This window comes from Vespa crabro, chromosome 16, assembly GCF_910589235.1.
Source record: "Vespa crabro chromosome 16, iyVesCrab1.2, whole genome shotgun sequence".
Classification (NCBI taxonomy): Eukaryota; Metazoa; Arthropoda; class Insecta; order Hymenoptera; family Vespidae; genus Vespa; species Vespa crabro.
The window spans coordinates 5259423-5279248 of NC_060970.1; the positions used below are offsets into that span (position 1 = coordinate 5259423).

The 19826-nt window shown below is 35.5% G+C and overlaps 1 protein-coding gene across 29 annotated transcripts in view; it reads right to left on the bottom strand.

Annotated features, from left to right (window-relative positions):
* The window catches only part of LOC124429845 (myosin heavy chain, muscle), a 30070-nt gene continuing 10244 nt past the window's right edge, over nt 1–19826 (bottom strand). For 4 of the 29 annotated variants that reach the window (XM_046975569.1, XM_046975570.1, XM_046975568.1 and 1 more), the window contains exons 10-25: nt 19460–19630; nt 14205–14384; nt 13504–13925; nt 12337–12457; nt 10666–10929; nt 8805–9014; nt 6329–6702; nt 5971–6199; nt 5603–5886; nt 4967–5045; nt 3935–4664; nt 3505–3866; nt 3024–3419; nt 2579–2923; nt 2182–2430; nt 1–1154 (exon numbers count right to left, since the gene is read on the bottom strand). In XM_046975569.1, coding sequence (XP_046831525.1) covers nt 1071–1154; nt 2182–2430; nt 2579–2923; nt 3024–3419; nt 3505–3866; nt 3935–4664; nt 4967–5045; nt 5603–5886; nt 5971–6199; nt 6329–6702; nt 8805–9014; nt 10666–10929; nt 12337–12457; nt 13504–13925; nt 14205–14384; nt 19460–19630 — 4500 coding nt within the window. In that variant the 3' untranslated portion in view covers nt 1–1070. Of the gene's footprint in view, nt 1155–1926; nt 1994–2181; nt 2431–2578; nt 2924–3023; nt 3420–3504; nt 3867–3934; nt 4665–4966; nt 5046–5356; nt 5436–5602; nt 5887–5970; nt 6200–6328; nt 6703–8804; nt 9015–10665; nt 10930–12336; nt 12458–13022; nt 13141–13503; nt 13926–14204; nt 14385–15065; nt 15237–15904; nt 16076–17129; nt 17301–18052; nt 18224–19459; nt 19631–19826 lie in introns of all 29 variants that reach the window. The other 25 variants (XM_046975580.1, XM_046975571.1, XM_046975578.1 and 22 more) reach the window with 13 other exon arrangements.

Here is a 19826-nt window from a genome sequence, read left to right on the forward strand (position 1 = left end):
TTTTCTTAACTTTATTTATTGCTTATTTACTTTAATAAATACATACTTCGGTCTCTCTTTATAAATTACAATTAAGTTTATAGGATAGGATAATCGTCCGGATGATCGGTGCAATGAGATATTTAACTTGATTTATCATAAGCATCGATCGATTGCGTTTAAATTTATCGATTGTATAAATTTATCGCATAGTTTCTTTCCATCATGTTCGCGTGTATATATATATATATATTTTTTTTTTTTTGTATATCGTTTCTTTATATATCTTTTCTCTTTATTATTTTCTTTCATAAACCTGTCATTTTTGATTTTCTGTTTGCTTGTGGCCGGTTTTACTTCCGTATGCATGAAGAGATATGTATGTTAACATATGCATGTGTATATATGTATGTTGTTGTACGTATGTATGTATATATGTATGTAAATATAACAAATATATCTCTCGTTGGCTCTCGCCTCTCATTGTCTCTGCTCGTAGCTCCTTTTCTCTCTCTCTCTCTCTCTCTCTCTCTCTCTCTCTCTCTCTTTCTCTCCCACTCTTTCACGCGTTCTTTCACTCACTCTCTCTCTCTCTCTCCCTCCCTCGACCTTTAGCTCGAGTGGATCTTTCTCTTAGATCATTTATTATTATTACTTTTTTCGAGCCTTTTTCATCAAATCATTTTTCCAATCATTTTTCTTTTTTTTTCTATTTTCTTTTTTTTTCTTTTTTTTTCTATTTTTTTTCTTTTTTTTTTTTGATCACTTTGCCATTTAGAATAGGTTTTATCATTGATTGAATTTATTCGAATGAAAAAGTTATGGATACTTATCAATTATCTCGAAATATAGATATCATAATTAAACGACATATTAATAACAATAATAGACTCATTAGAAATCTATTATTATTATTATTATTATTATTAATTATTATTTTAAAACAGTGAGACGACGATGCCCCGTGATAAATAAATGTTCTCACGAACTTGATCCATTTGTTTCTCTTTCTTTCGTTTTGCGATAAAAATCCATGGACGATGTTGTTGTTGTTGTTGTTTTTATTGGGTTAATTAATTCTTCATCGATCTTTACAAATCACCATCGGGCTGTAGGTCGAAGCGTGGCGGGAATGCGGAACCATCGAACTGGGGCTTGAACGCAGGTCGGTGTGGCTGTAAAAAATCAAAAAAGAAAGATAATACAGATAAAAATGGAGATTGTGTAAAATTAAATGTCAAAATTAAATATCAATTGAAAAATTCATGACTTTTATCGTAAGTCTTTTTTCTTTTTGCACTATTTCGAAAGAGAAGTATACATATGGCACGTAGCTCTGTGCAGTTTTGTGTTCTCCTTTCGAATATAACTATGATTTTCTAATTAATTAATTAATTGACTATGGCAGAGCACTCAAAACAACAAAAAATTCAACGAATTCAAATCTTGTCACAAGGGATGTCCTATCTCCCTCTTATAATACATCATTATAACGACTATGTATTATTTAACAATTATTATTATTATTATTATTATTATTATTATTATTATTGTGTGTTACTAAGACTATGAACACGGACACATTGAAAACTTGGATATAATTTAATTTTCTTGCACTGTCTGATAAATAAAAAAAAATATCTTTTAATCTATACCTTTTAAAGAGAGAGGGGGGGAGAGAGAGACACTTATAACAGATTATTATAATCATCATGTCTTTGAAAATTGGATGAGTCCAGGGATGAATTAATAACGAAGTTAATAACGAAGAAATAAGCTATTTGACGAAAACTTTTGAGACATAGGATGATATAAGGACAACGAGAAATTAAGGGTAGTAGTTTCTTTCTTGTTCGTTGGAGTAGATACTCGTTTTGAAAGCAAATCAAAAGAGAGACGTTTATTTTTTTTTCTCCTTTTATGATTTCTTTTCTTCAACTGACTTACATGGACCAGCAACGCAGTGTTTTTACTCCATCGCGGAGGGCGCCGCCTTGCGGGCCTTCTGTTGCGGCTATACAGGGACACAGAATGAAAGATATATTTTCTATCAGATGATTTAAGAAAAATGGGACACCTAACCGAGAGAAAGAGTCAGAGAAACTATGGAAAGTTTTTTTTTCTTTTTCTTATCTAAAGCTATAGAAATGGAAATGTGTTTTAAGACGATGAAAAAATTAAAGAGGAGAAAAATTTCCTTACCGCTGGGCTCAATCCACGTGCGGCACTTCCCCCACGACCTTTAGTGCGGAATTTGGTAATAGCTTGTTCAGCCAAGTCGGCTCTCTCTTCGGCCTCCTCAAGCTCTTGCTGAGCCTTACGGAACTTGGCAAGATTCAATGCAGCGATCTCTTCTGCCTCCTCGATCTGTCTCTTGTATGTCTTGATCTTCTGCTGAAGTTTGTCGACTAGGTCTTGCATGCGTTCGTGATTCTTACGATCCTCATCAGCCTAGAATATAAGAAAAATCACGTAAATATTGTTGAAAAATAATCAGTTTAAAATAATTTATAATTAAACAAGCCAAAAGGTAGATCTAATGATCTATCGCTAATTTGATCGATTATTATTGAGATACAACAGGCAGATAGGATCATACCTGGAAGCTAAGTTCCTTAATGCGTCGTTCTGACTTGCGAAGGTTCTTCTGAGCATCAGCGTGTCTCCTTTGTTCACCGTCAAGCTCATTCTCCAATTCACGTACGCGTTGTTCCAACTTCTGTATTGCTTTCTTGCCTCCCTTCAAAGCATTCGCCTCGGCTTCATCAAGACGAACTTGGAGTTCTTTGATCTGTGTCTCAAGAGCCTTGCGAAGTTTCTCTTGCGTTTGAGCATGATCTTGTTCAGCTCGGAGTTCGTCAGCCAATCGTGCAGCATCGACCATTGCCTTCTTAGCTTTCTCTTCGGAGTTCTTGGCTTCGTTTAGAAGCTCGTCGAGATCAGACTGAGATAGAAGAGACAATGTTAGGATTGAAAATCAAATATATATGTATAATCGATATTTTATATAAATTAGATAGCGCAGAAGTATGTTTTTAACTTACATGGAGAGTCTGCAATTCGGCTTCGAGTTTCCTCTTAGCAGCAGAGATGGAAGCATTCTGAGCACTGAGGTCGTTCAATTGTTCGTGACAATCTGCTAATTCTTGTTCGGCCTGTCTACGACCACGATCGGCTTGTTCCAAAAGCGTACGGCTTTCTTCAAGTTCATTTTGAAGTGCATTAGCACGACGCTCAGATATACCAAGAAGTTCTCTTGCTTCGTCGCGTGCTCGTTGTTCCTCTTCCAGAGCGGTCTGTACATCCTTCAATTGTTGCTGATATCTCTTAATATTCTTTTGAGCTTCGGCATTAGCTTTGTTTGCGTGATCCAAAGCTATTTCTAATTCGTTAATATCAGCTTCCAATTTCTTTTTCATACGAAGTGCCTCGGCTTTGCCCTAAATTGAACATTTCGATCAGGAATTGTTGTTAACGATCCTTTCCTTTTTCTAAAGCTTTCATTTAGAGTTTCCATTTACGTACCTTGGCTTCTGCTTCGAGAGAAGCTTGCATCGAGTCAAGAGCTCGTTGATGATTCTTCCTTGTGTTCTCAAATTCTTCCTCCTTCTCTTGGATACGACGATCGATCTCTTGTCTGACTTGGCTCAATTCCAGCTGGCTTCTGAGTACCTTGTTTTCTTCTTGTTCCAAAGCTGCTTCTGCTTCCTCCAATGCTGCCTGGAGTTCATCCTTCTCCGCCTCCAAACGCTTTCTAGCCTTCTCGATCTCATGAATGTTACGTCCACCTTCGCCTATTTGATCCAAAAGATCTTTCACCTCGTCGGCGAGATTCTTGTTCTCACGACGCACAGCTTCCAATTGTTCTTGACTTTCCTCATAGGCACCTGATTAGGATACAAACGACGCGGGTGTTAAATATATTTTATGAAATTCTCTTGAAAGAAAAACTTACCTCTGAGCCTGAAGAGCTCGGTACTGTAATTACGGCATTCCTTTTGACTGGCATCCAGTTCAGCGGCAAGATCGTCAACTTTGAGCTTCCATTCGCCAATGATCTTGTCGAATGCCTTCTGTTTCTTTTCAGCGGCATTGGCAATAGCAGTGGCACGATCGACCTCGATTTGAAGATCCTCGACTTCGGTCGAAAGCCTCTGTTTCGTCTTTTCCAGAGCAATGACCTTTTGGTTGAGGGATTCGATCGTTTCCTCGGCTTCAGCAAGTCGAGCTTGAAGCTTTCGTTTCGCCTCTTCGAGTTCCTCAGCCCTGGCTACTCCTTCGGATTCGTATTTCGTACGCCACAGTTGAGCCTCGGCGTTAGCCTTGCTCAATTGTCTTTGGAGATCTGCTTTGCCTTCGGCTTCTTCCTCAACTTGCTCGCGAATATTGTCCAAGTCGTGTTCCAAATTACGGAATTTACCAAGAAGCGTAGCACGTTCCCTTGATTCCTCGTCGGCAAGTCTCTTCGTATCTTCCAATTGTGTCGTCAACGAGATCTTGATCTTCGACAATTGGCTAACCTGGGATTCGGCTTCCTCCAATTGGCGCAACAAGTCACTGTTCTCGATCGACAACTTCTTCTTCGCTGCATCGAAGTCGTTCAACGTACGATTAACTTCTTCCAACTTGCCTTGGGTTTCGTTCAATTGATGTTGCAATTGTTTTACAATTTTTTCTTGGGCGGCCTGTTAGAAAATTTCGACATTCATATTAGTTTCATTAAACGCTGTTTTTTTTTTTTCAATTTTAACAATGACTCATAAGCAAGAAGCAAGCAATGTAACGCAGAAACAAGCGAGAAATGCATAAGTTCCCTTATTAAATGAAACTCACTCGAATTGGGAAAATTCTCAAATGGCATCAATCCTAAGGTATTCCTTCTTTCATATTCCATTATCCTTGTAGTAAGCTGCTTGGCAAAGCTGTTAGTTGCGTTAGTGCGCATTTATGCGCCAGGAAATATTATTTGGGATATAAGGGTCCTTACCTTTTCATTGCTGAGGTGGTCAACCGTAGCACGAAGGTCGTTCAACTCGCTGAAGTATTGAACCTTTTCTTTTTCGGTCCTGTTTGATTATGGAAAACATTGGAAAAAGAGGAGGATTAAGTTAATAATATTATAAACGAGAAAGAAAATATAAGAAACAGTTCACAACAAAATTCTCTCTTTCATATCATTAAGGGTAAATATGTTTGTTCATCGTGCAGCGAAGATGATTCAAGGGAAATAATACATGTAACATTCCCTATTTCACTTTGGAATTCTGAAAAAAAATACGAGAAACAAAAAAGGAAAAACTTCGTGGACAGCATTCGCAAGACATTACTTTTTTTTTTCTTTTTTTTTTTTTTTTCTTTTTTTTTTGTTCAAATATACCTTCTCCCTAGAAACTTGATCCGTCGCGGCGCGAGAATTATTCAGCTCGCCGTGGATGTCATGACGGCCCTTTTCGGCCCTATCAAAAACTTCAAATTACTCTTTTGCTAACAATAATTTGTTTATTTTAAAGGAAAAAAATGTTGAAAAGTTTCTAAACGTCTATTAATATACCAGAGCCTAGCAAGTATGTATCTCTCTTTTTTTTTTTTTTTTTCAATTAAATTTTAACATCATTATTCTTACCTAGCCTTCAACTTGTTAAGCGTATCAATTTGTTCTCCCATTTCAGCAACGGCATCATTATGTTTCTTGCGCAAGCTAGCAAGAGAAGCTTCATGTTGAATGTTAGCTTCCTCGAGATCTCTCCTTAACTTGCTAAGTTCAGCCTCTCTCTTCTTGTTCAATTCTATTTGAGCAGAGGTAGCACCACCAGCTTCCTCGAGACGCTCACCAAGTTCTTCCAATTCTCGTGCAAGATCGCTACGTTGTTTCTCAGCTTTGCCACGAGCTCCGCGTTCTGCTTCGATCTTTAAAGTAACAAGATTTTATAATCGATAGGATTATTTTCCAGAAAATATGATTTTCATGATATAAACTTTTAGGATTCCTACCTCTTCCTCGAGTTCTTCGATTCTCGCTTGGAGTTCCTTAATCTGTTTCTGAAGTTTGCCTACTAACGATTGTTCATCTTCCAATTTGGCAGTAAGCGACGAGAGTTCCTTGTCTTTGCGTTGAATAGTTTGTTCCAATTCCTTCTTGTTCCTTTCCAAATCGGCTACAGCTTCTTGGGTCAATTTCAAGTCACCTTCCACCTTCCTCTTTGCTTTCTCAACGTCGGCGCTAATACATAATTAAATAATTAACTAAGATTCGTTCCCTTGATTTTAGAGAGAGAAGGGGAGAGAGAGAGAGAGAGAGAGAGAGAAAGAAAGAAAAGTAAAAACAATTTCAAAGTGAAATATCTCTCACCGAGATTTCTTTTCACGTTCCAAGGAATCCTCAAGCTCGTCAAGAGTATGCTCGAGTTTGATCTTAACTTTGTTAAGGTGATTGACTTTGTCCTCGGCAGCTTGAAGTTCCTCGCCCGTCTTCTGATTAATCTCACCCTGGTTCTTCTTCTCCTTATTCAATTTATTAATCAATTCATCTTGATGAGCAATCTCGTCGTTCAAGTTACGAATTTGATGATCCTTCGTAGCCTTGTCTTGTTCAGATTTTTGAAGATTCAATTCTAAATCCTCGATATCTTTCTTCAAACCAGCTACTTCTTGCTCGAGTTTCTTTTTATTCTGGAATAGATTGTTCCTAGCATCTTCTTCTTCCTTGAACCTGTCGTTAAGATCCTAAGAAAATATAATAGATATAAATCCAATTAGAAAATGATAACGATCTTTCAATCGCACAGACATAGTCGTTAATAATTCACCTATATTCATCGTTAAATGTCATACTTCTTTCTAAAATTTCCTAGTAATATCCTCAGTTATTCAAAGTTACGACATGATGGCCTCTAAGAGTGCTAATTATTTCATTGGATTCATCAGCCAGCGCATACGTCGTGACGTGTCATGGCATGATGAGTTACCTAACGTTAGGTAACGTTTGAATTAATCGACAGAGACAGAAAATGATGAAAAAGAGAAGGGGATTATTTTGGCATGATCTACCATCTCTCGACATCCATCATCGTGCAACTTACTACGAAGTTGGGATAGAAGAGGATGCCAAGTGCAGTTTTGAGTGGAAAAAACTTTGAAAGTGGTGTGAGAAAGAAGAAGAAGAAGCCGAAGAAGAGGATGATATGAAGGAGCAACGATGACGAGGATAACGATGATGAAGATGAGTTGCTAAATGACGCATACACTACACACCTAATCCAAAGTATAAATACCCTACACCTGTTATCCTCCTTCGTTTTCTCGTCTCCTCCAGCACGTAGGTGCCACGCCCTCTTTTAATAACCTGGAATCTGGGATCGTTGGATCTAAATTTGGAGCAGGAGGAAGTCGGGAGGGTGAAATACTCTCTCAGAGAGAGAGAGAGAGAGAGAGAGAGAGAGAGAGAGAGAGAGACGTTTCTCCCTCCTTCTCCGTCCTACGTTTCTCTCATTTCTCCCTCTTTCTTCCATTTTCCTTCTTCCTGCCCGTAAATGGAGTCTCTTACATATTCTCTAAATGAACTCTCTATTGAGAAAATCCACATTTTACATACTACTTTGAGAATCGATTAATTATCAACCGGGATAATTAATTTCACTCGGTTTCGTCGAGATGATTAATAATAATCAAGATAAGTTTTTCACTTGGATTGAATCATAATGATAAAATTAAAATTTTGAGGGGAAAAAGCTTAAAGAAGAAAGTATGAAGAATCCAAAGAGTTGAGGAAAAAAAATCTTTGATAAAAATAGATCGAGTTGTGGAATGCTGGAATGGGTTGTACGAAGAAGCTCGGTCATAAAATTTCTTCTTTTGCGTTTTAACTGAACCGTTCCAGAGGTAAGGAAAACATCTGTTTTTCTAAAAAGTTATTACAGCGATTTTTTTCTTCTTTTTTTTTCGTTTCCTTTTTTTTTTTCTCTCGAGTAAGTCGAACCGATCTTATTTCCATCTCCCCCATTTCTTTTTCTGTGTCTCTTTTTCCGCCTACATCTCTCACTTTTCCTTTTTTCTCCATTACTTACAACGTCGACGTACGTGCACGTGTCCGATTATAACCCGTGAGAATAATTTTAGAATACGCATATATAAATGACCGAATAAGAGTCGATGTAATCGGATGACTTGGACTAAAAGAAAAATGGCCGTCTACTGAAAGTTCCAAAAATGCGGAGGATGCGTCTGACTAATGGCATAACTCCTCTACTTATTACCACCACCTACTGATCTAAACTCATAATCGTCAGAAGAGACGTTTCTTTGGCTTTCTCGCTTCTGTCGAAATTTTATCTTTTCCTGCTTTTTCTAGGTTTATATTTAAATTAATTTTCCAAAAATTTTCAAAATGACGTCTTGCTAATCGACGGCTTACCTCTTCTACCGATCAATAATCCCTACGGTTCATCTTATCGGTCCAGATATTTGATCTTTGGCTAGATTTTTCTTTAAATTACTTTTTCAAAAAAACCTTGAGGATCTGTCGTCTGACTAATGGGTTAGCTATTCTACTGATTAATTCCTACAACAACCTTATCGGTAAGATTTTTCTAATTCCAAATGTTATATCTTCTGTTAGATTTTTATTTAACTTGCTATTTCAAAATTTTCTCGATTTAAAAATTTTAATCGCAAAGTTCTCAAAGATTTTGTTTTGATTACGAATATTATCCTGATAAAAGTTATTATAATAATTGTAGAAATAATTCGTACGAAAAATTATTAATTAATGTAAAATAGATAATATTGAAAAAAAGAAGAGAAAAAAAGAGAAAAGAAAAGAAACTTACTTGAAGCTGAGATTCCATATCAGCTTTTTGCGCAGCAAGTTTCAAGGACTTCTCCATGTATTCCGAAAGTGAACCCTTTTCACCATCCAATTGCCGTTGCAAGGCATTCTTTTCTGTGGTAAGTTTCGCGTTTTGTTCCTCAAGTTCCTTACGAAGTTTTTCTTCCTTTTCAAAGGCTTCTTGTGCTTTCTTTGCTTTCTCCTCGAGTGCCTGCAATTGTAATTCACCGTCTAGTCGTTCGCCATTTATTAAAGTTTTAGTGTTCTCCATAAGCACAGTATCGCCCATTTTTTTTAAATAATAATATTACTTTATATCACACACACAGATATGGGAGAAAGGTAAAATAAAGTAAAAAAAGAAAAAAAAAAAAGAGAGAGAAGAAAAAAGAAAAGAAAAGAAAACCCGAAGGAAAAGGAAAAAAACAATTATTCGGAAATATCGTAAAGAAAAGAAATATCTTTTCTGATCGAATTATATTCGTTTTCGTTCTAGCTAATATTAAAAGAATCTTCAATTTCGAAAAGGTCGGAACGAGTTCGCGTATCCAACTGGATTCTCGTTTACCCGATGCTCAACTTTTCTACCCAAAATCCCCCTCGTATCCATTTGGCTTCGCTTCTCAAGGAAGAGAACGAGAACCATCCCCACCACCACTCCAGTGGTGTATCTTCGTATAAAAATATTTAGAACGGATCTCCTCCAATGATGGTAGTAGGGATAGGGTAGAAAAGAGAGCGAGCGAGCGAACGAGAGAGAACGAAATCGACAAAATTAGAAACGACGGCGTTCCCCGGAAGGGCTACAGCAATGTCTTCCAGAATCGAGTTCTCGTCTCCTTTTAGATTCCAGCAGGTCAATTGTGGATCAACTTTCTCATCGATATTTACTATCTTATATTTTTTATCTTTTACTTTTTAAAATATTATTGCCAGCCCAGATTGATTTCTTATACAATTATACTAAATAATTTGGATAATCAGTTATTGTTGGACGATTACAATTTTTCTATTCATTTTTATACATATATACATATATACATATATATATATATATATATATATATATATATACACACACGTATATATATATTCTATAATAATGATGATGACGACAATGATAATAAATATTCGTCTTCGGACAATGCCTTTGCAATCTGACATTTATAGATGAGAAAGGATCGTAGTAAGATTCTGATTCATGCACCAAATGTCCTTCTCTATTTTTGGATCACGTAATATGAAATGAGAATAGGCAGAGAGTGCCTTTTTAGCAAACACTCTAATCTAAGAATATATGCCCGGAGAGCTTCTCGTAAAGAAAATGTTGAACATCTTTTTTCTAACGCGCAAAATAAAGTTCTGTTATGTATGTGTATTCCCGTAGAATACTTTTCATATCTATCTTTGCAAAATTTGCCATTGGTATAAATTGAATATATACGGAGGAGAAGAAGAAGGTCTGCTAAACGTGTAAATAAACTTGCCAGCGAATCTCTGGAAATGAAGAAACGAGGAGCGAGCGAGACTCTTACTCTCGGAAAGAAGAAAGAGAAAAAGAAAAAAAAAGAAAGAAAGAAAAAAAGAAAGAAAGCTCAAGCTTCTCTCGGAGTATATTTTTCTAAGCAAGATTATTATACCGTGTTCCAAAAATTGATCGACATTTGGTATCACCATCGGTTTCTTTGAAGATGAAATAGGATAAACACGAATGATAAATCAAATAATTTATCATTTTTATAGTCAAAGTTATTGGAATGAGATCATCCGATACGAGTGCACTCAAGTAATTTGGAATTTATCTTTAAATGATTAAATGCTTCGAGTAAAAAATAAATAAGAAGATTCTGTATAAAACTTACAGCCAATTCGTCCTCGATGCGGGTAGCATTGAGAAGAGGTTTGATCTTTTGCCATAATTTCCACCATGGCCAGGTACGAAGTTGAAGATACTTTCTCAAATTTCTTTGGACAACGACAAGGGCCAAACGTTGATCTTGTAGTTTCTTGTAATCTTTACGCGCGAGGTAACCTCGAATGAAGGCTTGCATCCATGATACGATTTTGCCTAGACGTTCATCACGAAGTTCTTCCATCTGACCCAAGACTCCAGCACGGAAGAATACCTATTATTGTCCAAGATTTATAAATCAGATGAAATCGATTGTCCATAATTATCGGAGAATGTTGATTATTTCACTATAAATATCGTAATAATTTTTCATTTCATTATTATATTGTTAATTGTAATATATATATCATTGATTAAGATGTCCTTGGTGAAATAATCAACAAACTTTTCTTTCGTTTCCGTATGTAAATCAAACTAATCGTGCAATACTCGAAAATAAAATCGACACTCGTGTTGTATACTTAAAGATTTTCACATTGATGCAAATAAACAATTAAGTATTAAACAGCGATAAAATCGATATTAAAGTCAGGATACAAAAATTCTTGTTTATAATATCACACGACAAAACAGACTGAAGCAGTAATGTAGTAACACGTTTCGCTAGAAATAGAGGATACATATATGTGTGTGTGTGTGTGATTAGTAGAATAAGATTTGTATGATTAGAAAAGCACAATTATTGTTCTGATGTTCTGTTAGGGCATTTCTCTTGCGACCCAAAGGTATCCAAGTACCTTGGTAAGACCCATACGATATTGGTCAGGCTCCAAATTGATAGCGTCGAGGATCAGCTGAGTTGCCTTTAGCGGTTCGCAAGGTTCTTTGATGGCATTGGCGCACAGAATTTTGTATCTGTGTTGTTGCGTCGTTGTTGTATAATTGCATTTATTGCGGTTTCGATAGTCAGAACAAACAAAAATTATCACAAAAAAGGTTAGACTAATTTATCTCACAGCGTCTCTTTGCTGTTTGTAAAGATAAATTTTTTTTTCTTCTTGTTTTCTTTTCTCCTTTAATTTCGAGTTATTAGAATCAATGAATTGGTCAACGATCGCATCATTTTCGAAAGAACATTTTTTAAATTACAAATAATAAAAGAATAATCATGCGAAAGGTATATATATATATATATTTAGAAATCTTTAAAAAAAGAAAAAAAAAAGAAGCGTTCTCTCGAAAATTTGCATTATCTTTTGTTATTACGTATTCATAGGACAATCACGAGAGGCAGGTTGTTATTTGTTCATTAATTACTTAATCCTTAACACTTGCCGAGTCCGATCGTTTCGTATGAGAAAACACCGATCAACAAAGTTCACCGTAGCAGGTACATTATGTACATATAACTTATGAAATATTTAATTAATTTATTTGGCATAGCTGGGATAAACTTATGCCGTTTGTGAAAATAACTTAAAATTAATTTATTTATAGCAAAGCGCACTGGGGATTCTTTCATTCGAAACGTCTCGGTATTAATGCCAAGGTTAAAGAGAAATCGTTGTTGCCTCATCATTCTTAATGCATCAACATCGATTCTTAATGATCAAGATCTCATTTGATCAAAATTCTCGGATACAAACGAGACGATCATCTCATTTGCACAAGGATAACGTGCCTTGGTATGTCCAAGACGGTATTGATCAGGATCAAGACCAGACCCCTCCAAAATAGCTGCAGCAGCCTTCTTTGGATCTCCACCGCATTTATCAACAGCTGCAGGTGCCAAGATCTTGTACCTAAGGTTTAGGGTTGAACGGGGAACAAACAGGTGTATGGAAGAATTAATACAAGGGCAACACAACTTTCACGTTTTTTTATATCTGCCAATTCCTAAGTTTTTCTCCTCCTTTTCTTCGTTGGCCCAACTGTCCTTATCTCATCGTATCGTGATATTTTGATAAAAATCAATAACGATTACAAGGGGTCACACACGGGTATATCGATCAAAGGGCTTCACAGATTCATTGGCTTTTTTTTCTCATAATTACCATCAGGGACTACATCTATTCTATTGAAACGGTTCTTACTAGTTTCAATAACAACGATCACACTATTTCAAATCTACATTTTTGGGTGCTTTTCAAACAGGTTCCTCAATTCACTACACTATGGACTTTCAATGGATTTTTTCAAAGACATATCATCGTGCTTAATAATAAAATATTTTTCCAAATTTCCAATGAAATTATATCTTATTCGCTCTGATTAATTAATCTTTATTTAGGATACTTTGGAAAAATATTTATCTGTAATTATTACTTTTGGAAAATCAAGATATCTTTCAGGGTTTTATCAACTAGCCTTTGTATGACCGATCCTGTAGTTCTCTGGATCTAGACCAATTTCTTCGAAACATTTTGCAGCAGCCACCTTTGGATCCTTTTGGGATGCCATAATAGCTGGCGCTAAGATCATGTAACTGTACGGTCACAAGATAAAACTTGTATTACTTTGTCAATGAATCATTGTTTCAACACAGCCATGATAACATTTGTCCTAAACTAATGCATACATGCATATATATATATATATACATACATACATACATACATACATACATACATACATATATATATATACTAAGTTTTAACTTGTTGGGACCTGAACTATGATCATCATAGGAGCTAAAATAGTACCGAATAAATAGGAGCTCAATTTGTATCGAATAATCATTTTGAAGAAGATTCCAATAGAAAATATTTCAGCATTAACATCTTTTAGAATCTTCTTGAAAAATTCTATATCTTATTGTTTTTCCAAAGATTAAACAAACAATGCTTACCGCAATTTGAAGTCAGGATAGACCATCCTGTTAGGGAATCCTTTACGACAGATACGAATGCCTTCAAGTACACCGTTACAAGTTAACTGATGCATGACTAGGTAAGAGTCGATGACACCTGGCTGTTTCATTTCATTAGGGATGATACAACGGACAAAGTGAGGTTGAGTTGCTCTTAGAGTGGTCATCAAATTGTTCAACTGTTCCCTGTAAGACGAAGAGACAGTGGAGAAACCACCGCCCTTCTTACCACGTCCACCTTTGCCACCACCGCCACCACCACCAGCATCACCAGATTGGCCTGGATGATCGGCAAAGATTTCAACGAGCAATTTATTGCCTGATTTTTTGAATTGATCGACGACCGAATCGTTTAGGGGGTCCTTGTTCTTTTCTAGCCAACCAGTGATGTTGTAGGGTACCTAAATATTTTTATATCAGTATATATATATATATATATATCAGTATAAATATATATTTAATTTGTTTTTCTTTTTTCTTCAATAAAATAGTATACAGGTTATCTCTGTAGGAATAGATGTAATACATTGGTGTAATAATGGGAAAGGAGGTGATTCTGTATAAAAAAACTAAGTCGAACATGTAAAATAACATTTTTTCATTCTTTCCACCTATTGTACCATCTGAGATACCCTGTACATAATTGTTAATAAGTAACAAGAATAATTAAGGAAACATACGTTGCCAGCATAATGTCCAATGGCAAAGTGAGCTGCTTGCTGACCAGGTTTAGGTGGTTTCGGTTTCAAGAAATTTGGACTCTTGCCCAAGTGATTGTTGTTCAATTTTTCTTCAAAGGTCTTATCAGTGGCCTTGGGGAACATAGACTCTTCTTCAAGAATCGAGAGGATACCCATGGGCTATTTATCCGAAATAACACAAAAAAAAAGAAACAACAGAGAGAGATTAATAACATGATTTTAGTGATATATAATGAAAACCAAGAGTAGCGTTATGCAAAATTACACGAGTAAAGTTTAATTCATCAGAGCTCGATATTCTAATCAAATAATAACTTTCTGCGATAAGCAATTAGTCATTTAAAAAGAAAAAAGAAACTGAGATTTTATATATATATATATATATATATATATATATATATATATATGTATGTATACGTTGTGCAACGAGCTGTTAAACTCCTACAATTATATCGGTTAATTGTTTGATACTGAAAAAAAAACGCTACTCTTAGTAGATTCACTTTATTATATATATATATATTTTTTTTATTTTTTAATCTATTTTAATAATGAATGATACTATTCGATATGGATAAGATATTACATTTTGATTGAAAATTTCAAACGTAATACTTTTCCTTCGAATAGTCATCATCGTGTTCTTCTTTCCACTGGACAAAGACGATAACGGGTATATAAATGTAAAATAGCACATAAATAAAACAATGACAAAACACACAGGCGCAAACACATAAAAACGTTATATATCAAAGCAAGCAAATGGTATTGTTGCGACTAATTTCTTTCTTTTTATGAGTCGAGCTGAACGCCCGCGAATGAGAGAACTCTCGGCTTTACCTTTTCGATCAAATCGATCGTCGACTGCAAGTCCATACCAAAATCGATAAAAGTCCAAGGAATACCCTCGCGTTCGTATTCTTCCTGTTCCAAGATGAACATATGATGATTGAAGTATTGCTGTAGTTTTTCGTTCGTAAAGTTGATGCAGAGTTGCTCGAAACTGTTGAACTGCATCATCCGAGGATGAAGAAGAAGAAGAAGAAGAAGGAGCAGGAGAAGAAGAAGCGAACACGCACAAACAGAGAAAGAAAAAAAGAAAACAGAAAAAACTAGAAAAAGGTTCAAAGCCCAAATCAATTTTTGTCGAGGACAATCACATTGGTCTCGTCTGGACTTCTCGTCTCTTTTTCCTTCCTTGTGGGATAATCAGGATCTCTAATATTTTTTTCTTATTCACGTGCAAAGCTTTTTTTTTGTTCTCGAATTAAATGCGTATTATCTTGAACAGTCGATAGACACTTGGTTGAAATATTTCTGGTATAAGAAGAGAAGTTCTTTTTTTTCTTTTTTTTTTTATATAAATTTCGAATAGATCAAGTCTATGACCATTTGATAGAACGCATAAATGAAAAAGATGATGAGACAATGATAAGGATAGACACATATAGATAATGGAAATGTAAGTATTCTGGAAAGAATAATAGTTGGTTAGTCACGATCGAGCAATAAAGTCTAATGTAATTCCACATGCTCGAGCAGCCATTCGATTCTCATAATTCATCCTTCGATCCTTCCGCCAATTGATCGCCAGAATGTTTCGGTCACAATGTTTCTTTTATAAAACATTATCGTGCCAAACTTGTTTTCCCTCGTCAGAAAGCTTGGCTCGGAAATACCTTCTCTATAAGATCAATCGTCTGCTGTAGATCCATTCCAAAGTCAATGAAAGTCCATTCGATTCCTTCCCTTGTATATTCTTCTTGCTCGAGAATAAACATGTGATGATTGAAGAACTGTTGCAATTTCTCGTTGGTGAAGTTGATGCAGAGCTGCTCAAAACTGTTGAACTGCTCGACCAAGGGGTGTGGAAGGGTAAAGCGGAGAACAGAAAAGAAAGGCATAAACAGCCGTCATTAATGCTGCTTATCATGATTTTTGTCATATTTTCGTTTTCCTTTGGTGGAGACAGTGGGGTGGAGGAGAAAGGGGAGAGGGCAGCAGGTATATGAATAAAAAAGAAGAAGATAGCTAGATAATGCTCACGGGATTATGCAAGTGTTTAAAGGGTTGCGCGTAGGGTGTAGGACGGGTGATAAATTACAACCAATTGAAACCAATTGACCAAATAGGACTGAATAGGTTTCAAAATGTTTGTTCTGTCGTCAAAGGGATGATAGGTACACAAAGATATGTATATGTATGTATGTATGTAGATGATATAGAAAAAGCGACAATTAATCACGTCGAATTATATTGTTATATAACATGATTATGTTTCGATCACTTATTATCACAAGGAAGTATCAAATATGAGATAGTCGGAGATATATTATCCCTTTGAAAAGATCTCGTAATTGTCAATTAAAATAGGTATATGCATATATAGACGAAAATAGAAGAAGAAGAGCCTTCTTATAGATTCGTCCGTCGATTTATAATTTCCATGCAAATGCTACACTTGTTCTCATGTATTTTTTTCTATTTCTTTTACGATGAGCATCGAGAAAAAATGAACACATGATTATAATGTGGGTTCAAGGGGTTGCGCATAGGGGGTACTCGTACTAGGTACCTTATTATTCGACAATATCGTGTTCCAAAGATTATCGTCGAATAGACAAGACAAACAAATGGCCAATGTACTACTATAGCAAAACAGAGTTGGACCGATTCGGAAATTCTAATTTTCCTCTCTCCACGGTCATTTTCTTGTTGCCGATCATCATTACTATCATCATCATCATCATCATCATCATCATCATCACCGTCAACATCACCATCGTCATCGTCGTCGTCGTCGTCGGCACGATTCATCATCCTTGTTACTTTCTCAGACTTTTTTTCTGATACATCTTTCCTAAAAGATGTCTTCGTGTCTACTTATTAATTATTGGCCAATACCTTTTCGATGAGCTCTATACAAGCAGCCAAATCCATTCCAAAATCTATAAATTCCCAATCGATGCCTTCCTTCTTGTATTCCTCTTGCTCGAGTACAAACATGTGATGATTGAAGAATTGTTGTAATTTCTCGTTGGTGAAGTTGATGCAGAGTTGCTCAAAGCCATTGAACTGTATTTTGTTTATCAGCGAACCATTTCGTTGTTGCATGCGCATTTGCATGTAGTACGTGCGGGATGTGCGTTGATTGATCGATTGATTGATTGATGCACGGGAAGTGAGAAGTGAAAACGAAAAAGAGAAACACAGGAAGAAAAAGAACAATCATTATAATGCATGCCATTTTTCTTTTGATGTGGGTTGTGGAGGAAAAAAAAAAATAAAAATAAAAAGAGAGAAGATGGAAATGGTATAGCCTAGTTTTTCGATGTTTCATTTTGCCATGTTTATGAGACATTTTTTTGTTCTGAATTTCTGTATTAAATAAATCAAAATCGTTGGACCAAAAGCATTTGCAGGACAATTCGACAAAATTGGAACAACAATTGACGAAGATAGATCACTCGTTGATCCGATGATAATAACTAGGGAACTGGCTAAGTAGCATGACGAAATCGAAATCGAGTTAAAAAATAAAGAGAGGGGGAAAAAAAGAACAATGGAAAATATATCACAGATAAGGCAGGATGAAAAAAAAAGGGTTTGACGATGAGACAAGAAAACAGTGGACGATCACTTTTGCTGTCAATCGAAAAGCGTTAATTAATGGAAAAAAAGAAAAAAAGAAAATATGCAGCTCTCCGTGAGGAAATTTGTTCACGGATAAATTGATCCATATTCTCTTTCCTTAGAGATGGATTCGATTGCAGTATTTTGTTGTTGCTCTATTTTGTTTTTTGGTTTTTTTTTTGTCATCTTGATACCTTCTCAATCAATTCGATACATGCGAGGAGATCCATGCCAAAGTCTATGAACTCCCATTGAATGCCCTCCTTAGTGTATTCTTCTTGTTCGAGGACGAACATGTGGTGGTTGAAGAATTGTTGAAGCTTCTCGTTGGTGAAGTTGATACAGAGTTGCTCGAAGCTGTTGAACTGTTCGAGCAAGAAATATAGACGCATGCTTTTGTGGTCAGAGGAATCAAAGTTGATTAAACAGGCCCAATCTTCGATATTCCTTATATTGTGTATTTGTATCATTTTTTTTTTGCAGTATGAGATTATGACTGTTTTTAATATCTCATTTCTACAAACACTGAACACTGGGCACGAATAGATATTTATCGTGCTTTATGCGTACGAATGATTATTGTCATATTAAAAGATCGTTTCTCTTTTTTCTTTTTTCTTTACAGAAAAACGTATTTCTATTAAAGTACTTCTACTGGAAATGTATTAGTCTATTGTCAACTACTACGGTAAATGTAGTTTACGAACAAATCCAAATGGTCAGACTACAAGTAATTTAGACCGTCTCTTGTTCCTTCATGGACGGTTGAACAAGTACGTTTCTACTTGTTTTAAATACATTGTTAATATTTTCTACGTGAGGTCCACTGTTTCTGCATTCATTATAAGATTTATATACAATATACGTATATATATACATATATATATATATATACATATATATATATACGTACACTCTTGTCATTACCTATCGATTTTTTCGCTGACTGCAATTTTCCAGAACGTTGAGACAGAGAGAGAGAGAGAGAGAGAGAGAGAGAGAGAGAGAGAGAGAGATTTCTTCGAGATTAGAAAATAACAAATAGAAATAGGAGGAAAATCCTTACGAGAAGTAAAACATTTTGTTCGGAGACTCACCATGCTTTCAAAATAAAAATTAGGGTAAACATCTGAGAAGACAAACTTTTCTAAGGAAAAAAAATCTACACTATTGTACAAAGGGGTGTAGCTGAGGGGGAGGGTGTTTAAATACTTCAAAGAAGGGGAAAACAATGAACACTGTCATAAATAGAATCATGAAATTTGAAATGTATTAGAGAATATTCAATGTCGATATTTGATATCATCTGTCGCATTTGAAGTATTTCTCTAAAAATATAACTATCTAATGAGAAGAAATGTCTTTGCAAGATCATGTATGATTCATGCCTATGGTTAAATAAAACGTAATGGTTGGAGAACAAAGATAATTACGAATGAGAAATAAAAACAATTGATAGGAAAAGAAGATCCACTATAATACCATCTAAATCGTGCTACAAATTTGTAAGAAAAAGCATTCAGGATATTGTCCAGAGATAATTGAAGAAGAACAAATATTTCTTTTGGGATGGTATGGGGTGGTCCCTCAAAAGAGGCTACCTTCTCGATTAGCTCGATACAAGCTAGCAAGTCCATTCCAAAGTCAATGAACTGCCATACAATTCCTTCCTTTTTATATTCCTCTTGTTCAAGTACAAACATGTGATGGTTGAAGAATTGTTGTAATTTCTCGTTGGTGAAGTTGATGCAGAGTTGTTCAAAACCATTGTACTAAAGGACGAAATGAATTTATGGGGTCAGGGTAGAATTACGATTGAGAATTATCAATTGTTTATAAATCATGTGATCGAAGATATGTATGATATATAAAATATCATTTTCTTCTTTTTCAGTTTGATTCTCGAGATAGTCCTTTACTTTTGATTTACTATGAATAAATGAATAAGAGTCGAGTTGTTGCGTTATA